A 20,107-nucleotide genomic window follows, 5' to 3' on the forward strand; every position below is an offset into this window, starting at 1 on the left:
ACTTCAGCTTTTGCTGCTCCTTTCGCTTATGGGGAAATGTCTAGTCTGTATCCTGTTCATCTGTTTGAAAGTTTCCCATTGTTTGTCCGAGAATTATCTTCCAGTTTTTTGGGCTGCTTCCCTTTTTTTTTATCTCGATGACATTTACTTTATTCACGGTGAGGTAGCTTTTTATCGTTGCCTGTTTCCTCTCATTTTCAGTTTTTACATTGAACCTAATCCTATCGTGGTTGTGGTTCCCTAGGTTTACCCCAGCCTTACAATAGCAACTTGCCTCCCTTCATCTGCAAACATCATTGTTGTATCTGTAAATGATTTTCCAATCTTAAATATGTACCATCTGGCTATGCAGATAGTAGAAACTGTAATCGGGGATATCATGTGATAAATGGCAGACGGAACATAATGCGGGTAAGTGTGAAGTTATCCAGTTTGGTAGCAAAAACAGAAAGGCAGAGTCTTTCTTAAATTGTGAAAGGTTGGGAAGTGCCATGTCCAAAGCGGACCTGGGCATCCTTGTTCACGAGTCACTGAAAGCTAGCAGGCAGATGCAGCAAGCAATTTGGTTAAAACAAAAACAACAAATGCTGGAAAAGCTCAGCAGGTCTGACAGCATCTGTGGAGAGAGAGACACAGTTAATGTTTTGAGTCCGTGTGACTCTTCTTCAGAACTAAAGAGAAGTAAAAGTGTGGCGAAATATACACTGTTTAAGGGGGGTGGGGCAGGTGAAGCTGGATAGAAGGCCAGTGATAGGTGGAGGCAAAGGAGAGATTACAAATTATGTCATAAACAAAAGGTCAAAGGGGTGCTGATGGTGGTGATACTGGCTAAAGGAGATGCTAATGGTGACATTAAGAGTAGAAAGCAGAATGAGCAAGTGACAGATGGCCCTAGCGGGGGTGGGGTGGGGGGAGGGGATGGGGAGAAAAGATCGAAATAGCCTAAAAAGTGGGGATAAAACAATGAATGGAAATACATTTTTTTAAAGAATGATAATAGAAATAGGTGTGTAAAAAAAAATATACATATATAAAAATTTAAAAATCAATATTTGGGTGCCTTATTGAAAGGTTATGATACCAAATATTTGGTATTAAAATAAGATTCTTTCCTAAAGCACGATATAACAACAGAGTTTGTGTGCTTTATTACTCATGCATGAAGAAACTCTTGTTAGGGTAACATTTTTGCTCACAAGTATTTGTAGTGTCATTGGCATGTGCAAATGGATACAGCATCAGGTTTCCGGCAGCTGGTCATAACTGGTCATAATGTGAGTTAGATCAAAACATAGCTTGTACTGCACAGTTCATGGAAGCCCTGTATAAAAGGAGAATCCGAAGAGCAAAGTGAACTTTTAATCTTCTGCACAGCTGTTAACGAACACGGCTTTCCTTGATCGACAGCTGTTTGTAACAGTTGGGAAAATAAAGTCAGCAACACTTTGGAAGAGTTTTCCACAGGTTTCTGTATGTTCAGCTCATGGAAACAGCGGCAGTGGTGAAATGAGAGCTGTGCATCTGAGCATTTTGAAATAGTTTGACCCAAACATTTAGAACATCACGTAACATCGATGTTTATATGTGTGTGAGGATATCATGGATGGATGTGCCTACTACAGTTACCAAATGTTTAGACCTTTGAACTATTTATTCCAAAATTTCTGCTGCTTTTTCCATCTTACTGCTCTTGCCCTGCAACACGTGCCTTCTGCTGGGCTAGGGTTTCATAGGAATTTGCGGCCTGGCAGTATATCGCCCGAGAGACGCTGCTCCACGGCTGAGCAGGAACGGTGAGGCCTGAATTTTCACGCAAACGGAGAGGTTCTCTGTCTTTGTGAAAATGGCGACAGAGGCCCAGATCCAGAAGTCCTGCCCTGAGCCCAGCCCCTATCACTTTCACAGCAGGGGGAATGCCGTTAGGTTCTAATTTACACATTTGTGGTTCACGAAGGTAACTGTACATGTTAAAGTGCAGATTCCCCAGTCAGATCTGATTTTGGCTGGTTGGGTATCTAAAACATGATGCGTGCACTTTAGACGAGGTGGGAGAAGATCTGTAGCTGCTGGAGTTCTTTGGAGAGATAGGGTATCCTATTTGATGATCTGGGGTCACCTTTGGGAGAGGTAAGGTGCCTTTTGGGGTTGTTAAAATTAGACATGAATGTGTGTAGAAAGTGCATTAACTCATTGGAACTGTCAAGCTCACTGGAACTGTCAAGAGAACTGTTCAAATATCTGTCTGTCAGAGCCGTCAAGCTGTCAAGGAATTAAATCTCCTGTCCTTTAAATTAAAAAAAACCTGCAGTGTGAAAAGAAATCAGTGCTTGCTATTTCACGTTGTCAATTGACATAAGCCTGAGGGTTATCATTACAGGATTAGTACTACACAACTGATTTCACAACTTTTCATTATCACAGTGGGATACCTGTTAGTTCACATGTTGATTGCCAGCTCCAGGTGGTTATAAGCTCTTTGTAGTCTGACTATGAATACAAATGCTTGTTTTCATAAGGGATTAAAGGAATTTAAATGTAGTGAATGAGTTTTTATCAACGAGTGTTTCTTTTTTAAATAGTGAATTCATCAATAGACACTTACAACTTTTATTTAATCTTATTGTGGGTCCTAAGGTTTGCCCATGGTGGATACTGAGTGAGTTGGCTGGTAGTATAAAGGCAAATGGTGGTGCATGGGGTGGCATAGGTGGGCATGAATTGACACTAACTTGACATAGGGGCTACAAAGGGCTGTGGGTGGTGGGTGGAGGGGCATAGATTGGCATTGGGACTATAAAGGGCCATGGGATGTGAGTGGAGGGGCATAGTTTGGCTTGAAGGATATGAGGGGTTATTGTGGGTGGGTGGAGGGACATAGGTTGGCATGGAGGATACGAAGGGCCATAGGAGTGGGTGGGGTCATATGTTGGCATGGGTTCACATGGATAGGGGATGGGGAGTGTGTGGGGGGGTGAGGGCTGATTTTTGTTTTACTGTCTATTTTCATAGCCCTGACAAAGTGCTAGTACACTGAGGCCGACCTCTTGCCCAACCCACCTCCCACGCCTGGCAACCTACAACTTCTTTCTGGGGTCGCTCGCCATGATTCCCATTTTCACACCAGACTCCATCCCACCCTGACAACTTCAAAAATCTGACCTTCAAGGGCGCTTTTCCCCAGGTCGAGCTTGAGGATCCAGGGCTTGTCCCGATTCTGAGTTCCCAGCCCAGGAGCAAAAATTCAGGCCTGAGTGTTTGCAGACTGTTTAACCAAAGGGGCCCCATAACTAAAAATAATCCTGATTTTCACCAAAGAATGAACACATATGTAGCTGGAGGTACCAGATAGCAATCAGGAGTTATACTGCTGCCTGACCTTTCCTCTAATAGCTACATGGCCAACTATAGCATAGACAAAATAATGGGGACTATTTAATGCAGTCAGACTGCCAGTGAGCACATAGTCAGACTGGTAAAATGACTGAATATCTAGAAATGAGAAGACTGGTGGGTGAACTGATGGAGAGCTTTATGATTATGAAAGGGTTTGATAGGTTAGCCAAAGAGAAGATGTTTCCACTTGCGGGTGAGACCAGAACCAGGGGCCATAAATAGTCAGTAATAAATGCAACATAGAATTCGGAAGTAACTTTTTTTAGAATATGGAACTCGCTACCACAAGGAACGGTTGAGGTGCAGAACACATGTGCATTTAAGAGGAAACTAGATAAGTAATTGAGGAAGAAAGGAACAGACGGTTATGCTGGTGTGGTGAGCTGAAAGGCAAAATGAGATTCGTGTGGAGCATAAACATCGGCATAGATCTGTTGGGCCAAATGTTTCTCTGCTTTAGACATTTTGTAAATACTTGGTGATACACATAGCCTGTCAACATCCAAGTGGATAAACAATCAAGGGAGATCAATATAAATCATCATAACAATTATATTGAAAAAAAAAATGCATGATAATCTTTAGTGTCTCTGTCATTTTCCCACCAAGATTGATGGTGTTTAACTTCTGTTTTGGTCCATTAATAATTTAGATGTCACATTCCCATCTGTACCAGTTAATTTGGTGGATATAAGCTAAGTCCCTGAGGTTTACCTTAGAATCATCACTTCCTTCCTTATTAGCATGCTAATTGGAATGGTTCAGATCACCATTTTCCTATCTCTACAGCTGACAGTGAAGAGGAATATTGCAAGTTATTCGTATATTGTTTATTCTTACGAAAGGGTATCTAGCTTTTCCCTTCAAACCAACGTTTGATAATTCAAAATCTTGATTGTGAGGGCAGGGAGACAGAAGCAGGGAGTGTGCCAGAAGAAAGGAAGAGAATGTCTAACTTAGCACTGAAGAACTGCACTGCCCTTAAGTTGGGGAGATAGCCTTTATGGGATTCAAGGTTACTGGGATTCAGGAGAAGACCGTTGCTGTTGGGGGGAGGCAGTGGTATAGTGGTATTGTAACTGTGATACCCAGAGACCCAGGGTAATGCTCTGGGGACCTGGGTTTGAATCCTACCACAGCAGATGGTGGAATTTGAATTCAATAAAAATCTGGAGTTAGAAAGGGGTGGGTAATAAATTCTAACCTGGCCACATCCTGTGAAAGAATTTTTTTAAAAATTGAGGACATGAACAGGATGGAGCAACAAGATGACACTGAGTCAGTGAAGCCAGCTTCTCCCACCAATGAGCCATAATCCAAACCATGGACACTATCCAGTCTATTTAATCTCCTACATAAATACTTTCTAGCCAATAATGATTATAATGCAAAACTCCTGATTGTTAATCCACCATCACATTTGAAATATTCATCCAAGGCGCGTTTCTTTTCAAACAGAGTTGTAGCAATAGCCAAAAATGGGTCACTTCAGTCGCAGGTGAATAAGGGAATTCCTCTTACATTTCACAAGATAATATAAATAGGAACGAGAAAGGTCAGTCAGCCAATCTTAGCTATCTCAGAAAAGGAGTTTCCCCACTAACAAGGCATTCAACTGTTTCTTAAATGATTTCAACGGTTTTGTCTACCACATCCTAAGTTGGAATTCCATATCATGACCTTCAATGCCTTAACATTTTGTGTGTGAGCGATTTCCTGATATCAATCCTAAATTTGCGTTTGTGAAGTTGCCCCAATTTTCCATTTTCCCCCAAAATCTCAATTCTTTACAATAGATCTGTGTGCATTTATTATCTAATAATATAATTTCTTAATTGTATCTTCCCACTGCCATTCATTTCAGTTCCTTGTACCATGATTTCTATCGTGTTTTTGTTGCCTTGTTTTGACTGATAGAGTGAATGTGATGGTGCTTAGTAACAGTGCTGTAAGTAGGTATCAGCTGAGACAGATTGCAGCATGGGAGGGACACTCTACACTGCCATATAACCTGCTAACAATTACTACTTGGAATTGCACTTGAAGGCTAATTTGAGGTACCCAAGGGCAGTGGGTAACCTACTCCAACCTACTCCTCCACAGGAGTCACCATCTTCAGAAAGGAGGGCAATATTTGCGAAGGGTGTGCAAAGAGGTGAGAGTTGAGTAAACGTGTGAAAGAACCAGCAAAAGTTAGAAACTCCAGTCAATTATACTGCTGTGAAAGCATTACTATATACGTTGGGTGTCAATTTGGACTGTTTATTCATTCAAATGTGATTTAAAGCAGCCATGATGCTGCCAGTGTTCCAAGAGAATAGCCTGGGCTCAGTATTTATAAAAACTCTTTTATGGGATGTGGGCATCGTTGGCCAGGCCAGCACTTATTGCCCATCCCTAATTACCCTTGAGAAGGTGGTGGTGAGCTGCCTCTTGAACCACTGCAGTCCGTGTGGTGTAGGTACACCCACAGTGCTGTTAGGGAGGGAGTTCCAGGATATTGACCCAGCGACAGTGAAGGAACGGCGATAAAGTCAGGGTGGTGAGTTACTTGGTGGGAAACTTGCAGGTGGTGGTGTTCCCATCTATCTGCTGCCCTTGTCCTTCTAGGTGGTGGACGTTGTGGGTTTGGAAGGTGCTGTCTAAGGAGCCTTGGTGAATTGTTGCAGTGCATCTTGTAGATGGCACACACTGCTGCCACTAAGCGTCGGTAGTGGAGGGAGTGAATGTTTTAAGTGGTGGATAAGGAGCTGATCAAATGGGATGTTTTATCCCTGGATGGTATCAAGCCTGCTGAGTGTTGTTGGATCTTGTTGCTTGGTGCTAGTTAAAAGTCCCAAAATAATGAGACTGTGGTCTTGATACAGTGTCTCACTCAGTAGGAGCGTAGATCAGGGAATTGGACATGGTGGTAAGTGTGATCCAAATATGCTGCTTCCTCCTATACTCAAGTTAAGATTGGTGCTGGTATTGCTGCACTGCTTCCACAGCCAGTTTCCAATCTCCACTGGGTGAAACTCCTCTCACCACCCAGCCTCTGCCTCTCACTTACCTTTCGCTTCAGCAGATTTTTAAAATTATATTGAGTACTGTGTCTTGTGTATATCATATATAAGGTAGTGTATCATAACACAGGTGGAATAGTGAAGGCCAAAACTTGGAATTGTACATAGAATTACACAGAATTTCCAACACAAAAACAGGTAATTCAGTCTAAATGGTCCATGCTGGTGTTTATGCTCCACCCACCCCCTTCATTTCACCCTATCAGCATTGCCCTTCTATTTGTGGAGTCGAACAGGCTTAATGGACCTGTTGCTCTTTCCTGACTGTCACTTTCGTCTGTCTGTACGTGCCTTTCTCCCTCGTGTTTATCTAGCTCTTGAATGCGTCTATGCTATTCACCTTGGCTACTCCCTGTGGTAGTGAGATCCACAGTCTAACCACTCCCTGGGTAAAGAAACTGCTCCTGTATGCGCTATTGGATTTATTAGTGACTATCTTATGTTTATGGTCCCTGGTTTTGGTCTGCACCACGTGTAGCAACATTGCCTTTTGTTTAAAATTTTTCTTTTAGATAGAAACAGGCATGTAGCTGTCGTCTCTGTGGATTGGTGCTTTGGCGGAGTGTATGCTTCTCTTCATTCATGTGTACCTTGCAGTCTTGTAAATATAACAGAGACAGCGACCAGCCCCTGTTTACAATGCAGTATAGGTGTTTGACTTCTGCTATGACGTAGGAGAAAATTGGGCAGGTTCCCATGGTATCGACTCTTTCCCAATTGAGGGCTGAAACTCAAAGGCAGTGCTTAAATAATAATTAACCGGAAGATTTTGAGTTAGTTCTTGGGTAATAAGACACAGGCTGAACAGAGAGCTCTCCAGTCTGGCAAAAGCCAAACAGCCTTACAAATAACTTGAGAAGGCAGTCGGCAATGGAATCAGAACATTCTTTTGGAGCGTGAAGTATAATGGAGAAGGTGTCGATAAGCATTTTACTGCCAGAGACTTGTAGCCTGGCAGATATGCAAAGTGGCAGCATGTTAACTACAACCTGTGCTTCAAGGTAAGCTGTGGCCATCCTGTTTGAAGGGAAATCCCCTGCTGTGTTGCAATCAGATTTTCTGTCAGATAGGTAACACGTGGAAAATATGCAACACAGGATTACCAGCACGACCAGATGGGCTCTCCATTTTGCATTTAATTAATTCTCGTAGCAAGTTACATTTTGCAACAACCTGAGAGTTCAAAGCAGCAAAAACAAAGCAGTTAATGATTGTTCGCACACATCAGGCTGGTTACAGTTTGGTCTGTAATGCAGCCTTGCTTACTGAGGCCTTGCCCATAACAGCAGATTTTCAGCTTGAACGAAGTTGTAGACTTAGCAACAATATAGATGTTTATTAAATGGCAGAATTTGGCTGCTGCTTTGCATTGTAATGAGTAGAAACTATTCTAATGTGATGTCAGCCATTGCATTCATGTGCACGTTTTTTTTCCCACCATAGGCACTTTGAGGGCAGCACTTTTAAGTTCAGTTTCCCTTCCCCTGTAGCCCTGGAAATCAAAGATATTCTTTTGTAAATTCTGCACTTGCCTGAAATGATTGAAGAAATGTGAAATGAATGCCTGAGTCCTTTGATATATTAACAACAGTAGTGAGAAGAATTATAATCAAACCTCCAAATTTAGCCATATCAATGGGAGGGTTCACCTATTAAGAGAGGGAGGAGGAGAGAATAAAACCAGCAAGTGAGTCAATGGGAGATGCTCTGCAGCCAACTAGTTACCAAGTGACATTGAGCGAGTTCTGGAACAGCTCTGCACTTGTATACTGGAGTACGACAGCAAACTCCATTTCAAAACTGAGTATTTTTAATTAGGGTATTAAAGCTTATGGAACCAAGGTGAGTAAATGTAGTTAAGGTACAAATCAGCCATGATCTAATTCAATGGTAGAACAAGTCTAAGGAGCTGAATGAGCTCTTCTTCTTCCTTCGGCCCCTACTTCGCAGTCCTTACCCTGTTGATTGCATTTCTACATATAAATAGCTGGGTCTGGTGGGGGAGGGTAGTCATGAAAATATAGGTGTATGTATCGGGTTAAGGCATCCTTTTCCAGCTAGCGAAACATATGGACCTTTTTAACTGTATTTATGCCCTGGGTTTCTATACTATACAGTGGAGTGTAGCTAGGCCATAAAGACTGACACTAGGTATAAAAGGGAGAGCATTACTTGAAGCTTGTTGCCCCAAGATACGCGTTATAATTCCGTTTGAGTATCTTCAAAAAGAAATGATGTGTTGCTGTTCAGGGAATTGCAAGATGGAGTGGTGAGAGAGAGAGAGATGCATAAAAATAGGAAACAGTTTCTCTTAAAACAAAAATCAATCTTCAAATAGCATGTCAGAACAAAGCGTTCTTGATAAGTACATATTTTGTATTGATTCCTACAATAGTATGTACAACTATTAACTCAATAATCCTTGTGAGATTTGCAACGGCCTCTAATTTTTCTAATGGATGCCTCTTACCTTTGTCATGCCAAGTACAGAAAAATAATTCTGCTAATATCTGGGTGGGGCCTAACATCAGGCCTCCAACATCCTCATGGTTTTATTTGTGGATGTCTTTATGATTTATGTCCTTGAGCCGGTTGGGGTTTCAGTCGGCAACGACAAAAGCAGTTCTGAAAATGTGCCCTATTCAGAAAGACAGGGACAAGATGTTTCTTCATAATTGCGGCCGCTGAACTTTTCCCCCAGCTGCCAGTTCTCTGCTGCCTTAGATAACAAATGGGATTTTAATATTTATAGGGGATGCAGCATGGGAAAGTGTGACCTGACAGGTCTGCGTGATATGACAGATTTCAGCAAGAGGCTGTTTCGACAGCTCACAGGAGATGGTCCCTGGTGAATAGAGAACGTGCCACATGCCAGAGTATTTTACACCTCAACGCACTCACATCAAATAATATATTTTCCCCTTTTTGTAAATATTTTCTGCTTCCCCCAACCTGCCTCCTTCCCCTGAATGGATTGATATTTTGTGACAGTTCTGCTGTTGCCCAAACCAAGATGGATACTCGACATGTTCAAAGCCATCGGCCTGGATCTTTCCTATGGAGGTCAGGCTGGGCGGGAGTGGGCGGGGGGGGGCGAAGCCAATCACGTGTCATTTTACCCGTAGGCGTGTCGGACCCGCCCCCACACGCCGACCGGAAGATTCTGCCTGTAGTCCTGTTCATTACACAGGCGTTTTCACATTAATTGTCTATCATTTTTCGCCTTTGATGTTAAATAAATTCTAACATCAACTGCATATTCAATGAATTTGAATATTAACTCCCTGATCTTGGTGCCTCCTTTAATTCTCTTGAACATCCACAATTTTATTTGTTCCCCCATTGTTGGCCATCCCAGAATGAAAAAAAAAACAGTAAAAACTGGGGAATAAGGATACCGGTCCGAACCGGTCTTGTGTACTTTAAAATGGAACGCCAGTAAAAACCGGGAAATAAGAGTACTGGTCTGGACTGTTTCTTCCTGCTGGGGTTCCCTCAGCTGCCTGGGCCCTAAGCTCTGGAATTCCTTCCCTAAACTTCTCCGCTTACCTACCCCTCTCTTCCTCCTTTAGAATCTGAGTCTATGACCACCTTTTAGTCATCTTCCTTTTTATCTCCCTATGTGGCCTGGTGTCAAATTTTGTTTGATAATTCTCCTGTGGAGTACCTTGGGACATTTTACTATGTTAAAGGTGCTATATGGATGCAAGCAGTTGGTGTATAATGAGTGTAGAAGGCCTTATGATTCCCAATGTTTTTGTAAGCTGCCTCCCTTGCTTGTTGGATCATCATTGTGGAACAATAATTGACGAGTGTTGAATTGGTATTTCATACTAGGGATTTTAGAAATATTTTATTCTTTGGCTTCACGGGGGTGAATTTTTCCTATAGCGGGCGGGCTGTTTGGGAGTGGGCGCGGAGCTGATTGCTGCCTGTGATTGGCTGCGCGCTGCCATTTTACGCCGTTGGGCCAATAAAAGCCTGCCCAGCGTAATGCGTTGCCGGTAGTGCTCAGCGCTACCTGTGCGGGCGGGGGGAAGGAGGGAGAGTCGGGGCCTGCGAGTGAGAGAGCGCAGAAATCTCCCTGAGGCACGGAGCTGTAGGAGGGCAAGTGTGGATGTTTGCACATGCATGTGGGTGTGCGCACTGAAAGCTCCCTGAAGGCACAGAGCTGCCTCAAGGAGCTGAAGATTGTTAAAAACACAAATAAAGAATTAAAATGTTAAAAGCATGTCCCCTCGTGTGACTCTGTCACATGAGTAGGGACATGTTATAAATGAGATTCAAACATTTTTATTGTATTTATAATTCCTGTTGGAAACCTCATCCTGCCCGTGGATGAGGTTTCATGAAACATCCAAAGGCCGCCTGGCTGATTCACCTGCCCGCCATCCATCATAAAGTTGGACAGGCAGTGAAAATTTCCATTTAATTATTTATTATTTTAACGGCCTGTTAATTGTCGGCGGGCATGCTTCAACTCCCGAGTGTGTCCGCCGACTGGAATACCGCACGAGTGCGCAATGACGCCAGGACGCTCGCCCGACGTCATCGCGCGTCATTTTATGCTCAAGCGGGCCGGGTGCCCACCCACCCACTCATTCTGCCCATGGGGTGTTTATAATGCAGCTCGTGGCTCTGACTATGGTGCCGCTGCTGTAAGGTAAACGAGATAGCCTGCTGCCTCTAGAACCACCAACACCCATCTAATAGGTTGTTTTACCCCCAGGCAATAACTAACTTACTTTCATTTTGACCTTTTATATTCATTTTACATGAATTATAATACGGACTCTGAGACCTCTGCACTCTTTCCAATCCTGGCCTCTTGCACATCCCTGATCTTAATCGCACCACCATTGGCGTCCATACCATCAGCTGCTTGGGCCCTTATGCTTTTGATTTCCCTCCCTGAACCTCAGCCTCCAGTGGTGGTGCTGGCTGCCATGTTTTCTGGCCACAGCTGGAGTGATGGCTCAGCTGACCTGAACAAACCAGCAAGTCGGAGTACGGTAGCAAAGTGGTTCTATTACTAGACTAGTAGCCCAGAGGCCTGAACTAATAATCTGGATATGGCTTAGGAATTTAAATACAATTAATGAAATGAAATCGGAAATAAATAGCTAGTAGCAACAATTGTGAGTATGAAACTAGCAGATTGCCATAAAAACCATCTGATTCACTGATGCCCTTCGGGGGGGGGGAAATCTGCCATCCTTACCCGGTCTGGCCTGCATGTACTCCAAATCCACAGCAATGTGGTTGACTCTTAACTCCCTTCTGAAGTGGCCTAGGAAGCCACTCAGTTGTACACAAAAAGGCAGCTCAGCTCCACCTTCTCAAGGGCAATTAGGGGTTGGCTATAATGCTGACCCAGCCAGCGACGCCCACATCCCGTGGATGTTGTTTTTAATTCATGATTTCTAGCCTATGTGAACTTACCAATTACTGGCACTGCCATATATTCACAAAATAAAGTCATGAATCACAGCTTTCAAACAACTACGTAAGATTGGCAATGCACAGTTATTGGCCAGTGCTCTGGAATCCACTGCACTGTGAAGTAGTAGGGCTATCGCTGAGCCAGTTTTTTTCTTTTAACTTGGAACAGTTCTGTAATGTAACCAATGCTGATCCACTCAAAGACTTTAGAACAGATGCCATGTCAACTGAAGTTTGATGGCTTTACGGTAACATAAAGGTGTGCAGAATTGCATGAGGCCTAAAGAGCCCATCCCACCCCCCCATGCAGATAAACCCAAACTGAGCAGCTACTCACCCACCTCTCTCTCTCTCTCTCTCTATCTCTCACTGTCCCTCCAGAAACACAGTTGATTACTGCTCAAACTCAGTTATACTGCCTGCTTGAATTTCCTGGTAACTTATTCCACAGGCCAACCTTTGGGTGACAAAGACCCACGTCTTTCCTTTCTCACTGCTAACATCTTGATTCTTAAATGGTGCCTTAAAATATCGCAGCCTTCTAACAGGAGAGAAAGAAGGAAAGAAAGTCCTGCGTTTATATAGCCTCAGCAACCTCGGGATGTTCCAACGTGCTTTACGGCCAATGAAGCGCTTCTTCGAAGTGTAGTCACTATTGTAATGTAGGGAATGGGGGAGCCAATTTGTGCACAGCAGGCTCCCACAAACAGCAAAACAACCAGATAATCTGTTTTTATGATGTTGATTGAGGAACAAACATTGGCCAGGTCACTGGAGTGATCTCCCCATTCTTCTTCGAAATAGTGTCATGGGATCTTTTTCCTCCACCTAGGAGGTTGGATGGGGCCTCGGTTTAACGTCCTACCTGAAAGGTGGCACCTCCAACTGTGCAGCCAGATCTATGATAGTAAAATGCCTGCAAAGGGTAAAAATTATAAGACTATGGAGAGGAAGAAAGTAAATGATTTTAAAAATGCTAATAGTTTCAAAAGTACAGTCTTCAAAGTGGCAGCAGAAAAGATCTAATAGCTTGCTGGCTTTCTTGGTAGTAACTAAATTTGTTAAATATGTGTGTGTGGTTTTGGTTAAGGAGGGCAGCGGGAAATGAGAGAGGCTATGTGGCATCCAGAGTCCTGGATTTCTTTTAAGTTTATATGTTGCCAACTCCAACCAGTCTGGATTTATAAACCTCCCTAAATACTCTTTTGGTAAGTGCTTCCCCGCGCACAAACACCTTGGCCAAACTGTTCCAAATAAATAGCTGCCAGATTTTCAATTTCAGTTTGAACATTGTGCCACCCTCTTGAAATGTTTAACAGACGGCATGGGGTAATACGCAAAAATCTATGTGCTGTACAGGAAACCCACTTGGTCATGTTATTGGCGAGGATAGTGGGCTGGAAGATTATAACCAGAGTGAGAGAACTGAGGCAGTGAGGGACAATGATGTAACCAACAGACTTCTCTCCCTTGAAAAGGGAAAAGTAAAGGGGAGTTGAGGGCGCTGGAAGAGGAGACGATGAATGATTTCGAAAGAAAATTGGATGGCCACTTGAGGGAAATAAATTTCCAGGGGCACGGGGATAGAATGGGGGGAAAGGGACTGACTGGATTGTTCTACAGAGAGCTGGCATGAACTCGATGGGCCGAATGGCTCCCCCCCCACCCCCCACCCCCCCCACCCCGGCCCCCCCATTCTGTGCCATTATGACTCTCTGACTCAGGTTTATAAAAAAGGAGACTGTAGTTGGTGCAGTTCATTGTTTGATTGAACAATAACCAAGAAATGCCTCAAACGTTTGCCAGTTGTCTATGGAAAATTCTATTCCCACCTTTACTTGCTGTGAGGCAAAAATATGCTAAAAGCCTTGAAAAAAAAATGTCAGGAATCAAACAGGTTATCCAACTTTCCTGTCAGAGGTTACATAACACATTCTTGCACAAAGTTGACCCAGTAAGTTTCAGTGAGTTTATTATATTTCCAGACCATTTCATACCTTCTTTTTGCTCCCGCTGTGATGCGACAGTAAAACTCCACCCCTCTGGTTCATAACTGAGTAGCGCTGGGGGCATTTTAACCTCCAAACTGTCCATCCTTACACTGCACAAGGGAAATCATTTATAGCCTTTTGGAGGATTAGTTTCCTCCAGTGGCATATTTGTTCAAATAAACTGGTTAACAATTGTGTTAAAATAAAATACAAAGGAATTTTATATAAATTCATCGACAAGAGGAAACAAAATTCCCATATGCTGCAAGCCGTTCAAATATAGTAAAATTACGTCTGAACTATTCACATTTGAATCAATTTTTTATTTGGATTTTTTTTTGTTTTTACAGAGAGTGAAAAGCCAGAGTTGGAACTTGACGTGCAGGATTTTAGGAAGAGCGCAATGGCTGAACCAGACTATATCGAGGATGAAGACAGCGCAGAACTCATCAAACCCAAAAAACTGATCAATCCTGTGAAAACATCAAAAAATCACCAGGATCTCCACAGAGAGCTGATAATAAACCAAAAAAGGTAGGTCAATAATTTGTCTGAATGGTACCCATCATTCGAATTCCCTACCTAAATTTTGCCTCCTTGGCTTCTTTTGCAATGCTCCTTAAAACATATCAACATATCACTCTGTTAGTCATGCCCATGTGAAGCGCCTTGGGGCATTTGACTGTGTTAAAGGTGCTATACCAATGCAAGTTGTTGTAGTGTCTATCTCTCTGTTTATCCCACTGGTAAGTGTGAGTGGCCAGAGAATGAACATGCTTCTCCTTACAAGCCGTTTCTGTCACACGAGAGGGAATCCGCCCTGGTTTGAGTGAGGTTCCAGGAACAGAGCAAACCAACATGCCCCGAAACCTGACCTGGATGGCGATTGAAGGCATCGGGGAATCCATCCTGGTGGCTCTTTGGGTAAATAGATTGCCCAGTGTGTGCACTGAACCAGGACGGTCAAGTGGCTCCCAGACTGATTTATGGATCGTGCTGAGTCAGCCAGTCTCAGCCAGAACGAGACTCTCGAATTGGAAAAAAAAGTTGAATCGAGCCTCCTCTGTTTGGTGAATTCTAATTTCGTGACTGCATCGGAATTTTCCATTTTAATATCACAAACTTGCTCCCAGTTGAATTATTTAACTACTATGGGAAATCAGGATAAATGTTCTGTCATTTTCTAATCTCCGTCCAATACAGTGTAAAGAGCAGGAAATTCTGTTAAAAGCAAAATACTGCAGAAAATGCTGGAAAAACTCAGCAGGTCTGGCAGCATCTGTGGAGCAAGAAACAAGATTAACGTTTCAAATCGATATGACTCCAAATTAACTCTGAAGAAGAGACATACGGACTCAAAACGTTCACTCTGGGCAGCATCTTTAGGTCGGCGAGTGGGGGGAGGCGGGGCCCTGGGGGGGCGGGGCCCTTGGGGGAGGCGGGGTCCTGGGGGAGGTGGGGCCCTGGGGGCGGGGCCCTTGGGGAGGCGGGGCCCTGGGGGGGGTGGGGCCCTGGGGGAGGTGGGGCCCTGGGGGGGCGGGGCCCTTGGGGGGGGCCCTGGGGGAGGCGGGGCCCTGGGGGGCGGGGCCCTGGGGGTGGGGCCCTGGGGGGTGGGGCCACTGGGGAGGCGGGGCCCTCTCGTTGACGCGTTAAATGACGTGGGATGATGTCGGGCGGAACTCCCGACATTTCTATTTTCAGGTCGGTGGGGGCGCAGCCAAATCAGTTGTGCACCCGCCGACCTGTCAACAGCCTATTGAGGCCATGAAAAAGTACTTAACATAATTAATGGACCTGTCCGTCCAACCTTAAGGTCAGCGGGCAGGCCGGGAGCCCTGGCGGGCTTCAGAAAAAGCATCAAACCTCATCCACGGGCGGGAAGAGGTTTCATGAGGTTTTAAAAATATTTAATAAAGGTTTCACTGAAAGTGATGGACATGTCCCAACTCACATGACAGTGTCACATGAGGGGACATGTCAGGAAAATTTTGTTTTTGTCTCTTTAACATTTTAAAATTCGGAGCTGATCTCCCTGAGGCAGCACTTAGCCTCAGGCAGATGAGTGCGCTCTGTCACGTGCACATGCGCGAAAGAGCACACCCTTGGCTGAGGGAATCCCCTCCCCCACCCCCCCCACCCCCCCCACCGCACGCACAGGGAGCGCACAGCGCTTCCTGGTGGACAACACGCTGGGCGGGCCAATTAAGGGGCACTGATTGGAGACGTGCCTGCCCGCGGCTGCTCCAACACTTCCCCCACTGATGGGGGGAAAATTCTCCCCTCTGTTTCTGTCTCCGCAGATGCTGCCAGACCTGCTGAGTTTTTCCGGCATTTTCTGTTTTTATTGCAGGAAATTCTGTACTGCATGAGCCATTACACTGCCCTACCTCAGCTCTGCTAGGCCAACGCGTTGTATTACTGGATTTGGAAGAGTAAGTGTGGTGACTGCTGATGATTCAGCTGGTGCTTACCTCATCCTGGGGCACAGCCAGATGGTTCTGCCCAGGTGCCAGGAATAGGCTGTCTGCTTCCAGCTGCAAGTACCAACATGTCCCGCTGGCTTCTCCTGTCTCCCTCTTTTCCAGAGGGAGCCAAAAGCAGGGATGTATCGGCAACGCGTCTGTTCCCGTGCTTTCAGCTGGTTATCACTGTTGGAGTCTGAGTCCTCCCATGGGTCATTGCTTTGTTCAAAAGCATGGCACCTTCCCAGGAGATGGCCAAGTCCCACTCACATGTTCCTCTGAATCCTGACTCCAAGTTACCTGATAGCCTGGACTGGTTTCAATCCCTAGAAGGGGTCGGTGGAGGGGGGGAATTTTTCCCGTGTATTTTTCCCATTTTGGGCTTTTTCTTGGTTTTATTTGCTTCTCCCAGGCGATTGAGCAGCTACTGTGGCATCACAAGCGTCTTCGGCATGGCCGGGACGTCATGTGGGTTTGATGGGCCAGCTGGTCATTTCCTGTCCCGTCAATTTTGTATGACCTTCATCATGATTGTGTCAAAGTATGGATGCCAACGCCATCTGTGAAAAGTTTCCTGAGTCTGGTCCAACTGTGCTTATTGTCTGAATGACTGGTGGATCCACAGCTGCCATTATTGATATTTCACCTGCTCAGTGACAGTCTCCAACCCATTACCTCGTATTTCACAACTGAGTAGAGCCCACAAGTGGAACACGCCTAGCTCACAATATGTGCTGAGGTTGGTACACAAGTCCTTTGCAATGTGTGACAATGAAATACCCTTCATTTTATAAAAGCAAAATACTGCGGAAGCTGGATATCTGAAATGAAAACAGAAAATGCTGGAAAAGCTCAGCAGGTCTAGCAGCATCCATGGAAAGAGAAACAGAGGTAACGTTTCGAGTCCATATGACTCTTCTTCAGAACTTCCTTCATTTTATCCTTGGTGCTATGAGATTCAAAGAACAAAAGGACTCAGAAAGAACCTGAGTAAAACTGGAGTCAATGAGAAACAGGGGGAAAACTCTCCGCTGTTTGTACAAAGGAAGATGGTTGTGGTTGTTGGAGGTCAATCATCTCAGTTCCAGGACATCACAGCAGGAGTTCCTCAGGCCCGGCCATATTCAGCTGCTTCATTAATGACCTTCCCTCCATCATATGGTCAGAAGTGGGGATGTTCACAGGTGATTGTACAATGTTCAGCACCATTCGTGACTCTTCAGATACTGAACAATCCGTGTCCACAGGCAACAAGACCTGGATGACATTCAGACTTCAGCTGATAAGTAGCAAGTAACATTTGCGCCACAGGCAATTACATCTCCAACAAGAGAGACTTGCCATCTTCTGTTACAATTCAATGTTATTATCTACATGCCCCTTCCCTCCTACCCTTGTAAAGGGCAGCGGTCAAGATAATTTTGTTTTAATTAATCTTTCTTTGGCTGCCCTGCAACCCCCCTTCCCACGGAGAGGCTGACTTGGACTAATCTGGAGGACAGCATGTCTCATCATTGTGCATGTTAGCCTCTAGTACTAGGTCAGACCCTGAATGAGGTATGGGGTGGTGTGTGTTGCTGATCCCAGGGCTCCAGGCTGTGGAGGTTGGAGACCTAGGGGTTGGGGTGGGGGTGTGGGGGCGGGGGAAGGTCCGAGGCCTTGTGACGAAGGCTGTGAGGAGAGCGGTGGTATTTTGTTACAGGGGTCCCTCAGGCAGACGCACTGGATCCACAAATCAAGACACTCACCACCTGAATCCTGGATGGAGCTGCTAGGACTCCTGTGGTTCTGGAAAAACAGGTCGCCCAACTTAATGTTGAAAGCTGCATAACAATGAGGCTGAAAGCCTCATTATCATATTTAAAGAGCAAACCTGCCTCCTAAAAGCAGGTTGGTCGGCCAGTCACCTTTCAGCCTCAGTGATGAAGGTTTGGTTCAGCATTCTGACTTTTAACCATCTACCTGACCAAAACCCACCATTTCTGTAGAATAAATGTCCCCCCCACATGGACAAAAGGACTGAGCTTTTCTGCAGACATTGAAAATAGCAGCAAGAGGTGGGGCTGCCTCACGACGGCGCCTTCTGCTGCCTTATTGCCAAGCCTCCCACCTCACAGCCCTTTGTCAACGAGCCAGGAACATTCAGCCCAAAGAACGCGAGTTACATTTCACTTTTATGGAAAGATGTTTAATCTAAAGGCGATTCTGGTTTTTAAATGGATGGGATGTTAAGCATCATTGGGCCAAAACACAGAAAGGAATCTCTCTGTCGCGGAGGATCACACCCTGTCCCTGATCCCACCTGCATTATCCTCATCCATTTTAGTGGGAGGGTTTGATCAGGGGCATGCGACCCTGCCCACAGGATTTCCCTCCCTGTGCTCAGTCCAGGCTGCAATGACGAAATGCTATCCTGTAAATTTTATGGTTGTATTGCGTGCATCTTGGAATTTTTAATCTTTTATTGAAGCACTTGGGATTAAGTTAAATTGTGTTTTTAAAACCAAAGTGAACTCGTACGATTTTTTTTTTCAAAAGCTGCACGGTATCAAAGATGGGTATTAAATCCAGATGAGCCCTTTTATAAACTGTCGCCGCTCAGAGTTGAACTGATTCAACGAGGGCCATTTGTCTCTTTCCAGAACCATTATTCAGAGTTACCTCTCCCACCCCACAACCCCACTCCCATCACTCTTGGGATTAGAAGCAGATGTTTTCTTCAGATTTCCTCCCCAGAGGATGACAGAGAGTTGATTTGATTGGCAGGTTCACTGGTGAATCACTCAGTGGCAGAGAGAGCCCGAGACTCTGCACTCCAACTGGCCGGGAACACGGAGACAGGATAAAGGGATAGGATTAAACAAAAAACCTCGCAAACAGCCCACTGCTGGAAGTTAAAATGCACCAAGTCAGTTTTTATGGTTAGAAGCTAGCTAAGTCAGAAACTAAAACAAGTAAATCAGCTCATAAAAGGGACAGGACATGGGGTTTATTGCTGACGCCAGAAATGAGATTGAGGAAGTTAAGGGGAATTAGCTTTTCTGCATGTTCACTTGCTGCCTGTAAATAAAACAGAATAATAGTTTACATCTGGCTGCTAAGTGTTTCTCATTGCTAAAGGAGTGGTGCGGGAAAGAGGGGTTCCATTTCGTGGGGCACTGTCATCAATATTGGAACAGGAGGGATCTGTACCGTTGGGACGGTCTCCACCTGAACCGATCTGGGACCAATGTTCTAGCGAAAAGGGTAAATAGGGTGGTCAACAGGGCTTTAAACTAGAATGTGGAGGGGGAGAGGGAAGGGTAAAGCTTCAAGAAGTATGACTAATGGGAAACAAAGCAGCAGGTTAGCATGTGGGGGGGTGGATTCAACTTCATGGAAAATTATACAAAAACTGAAAAGAAAGGAGAGCCCAGGAGAGGCTATTAAAGTCTCCAGAACACAAAATAGGACAGAGTGTTTGGAAAGGGCTAGGAATCTAATTTCAAGCACATCAGATAAAGGGACGACAATGAGAAAGGGGACGGGAAATAAAGAACTGAAGGTGTTGTATCTGAATGCACGCAGTATACGAAATAAGATAAATGAGCTTGTGGTGCAGATTGAAATTGGCAGGTATGATGTGGTGGGCATCACGGAGACATGGCTGCAAGGGGATCAGGACTGGGAGCTAAATATCCAAGGATATACATCCTATCGAAAAGATAGGCAGGTTGGCAGAGGGGGTGGGGTTGTTTTGTTAGTAAGAAATGAA

At 44.6% G+C, this 20,107-nt stretch overlaps 1 protein-coding gene across 3 annotated transcripts in view; it reads left to right on the top strand.

Moving 5' to 3' along the window:
* The window catches only part of fam107b (family with sequence similarity 107 member B), a 139,482-nt gene that overhangs the window by 104,792 nt on the left and 14,583 nt on the right, over nucleotides 1-20,107 (top strand). For 2 of the 3 annotated variants that reach the window (XM_078552925.1, XM_078552926.1), the window contains exon 2: nucleotides 14,242-14,425. In XM_078552925.1, coding sequence (XP_078409051.1) covers nucleotides 14,242-14,425 — 184 coding nt within the window. Of the gene's footprint in view, nucleotides 1-7,121; nucleotides 7,460-14,241; nucleotides 14,426-20,107 lie in introns of those variants that run through there. The other variant, XM_078552927.1, reaches the window with a different exon arrangement.

The sequence above is a fragment of the Cetorhinus maximus genome, chromosome 12 (genome assembly GCF_964194155.1).
Source record: "Cetorhinus maximus chromosome 12, sCetMax3.hap1.1, whole genome shotgun sequence".
Lineage (NCBI taxonomy): Eukaryota > Metazoa > Chordata > Chondrichthyes > Lamniformes > Cetorhinidae > Cetorhinus > Cetorhinus maximus.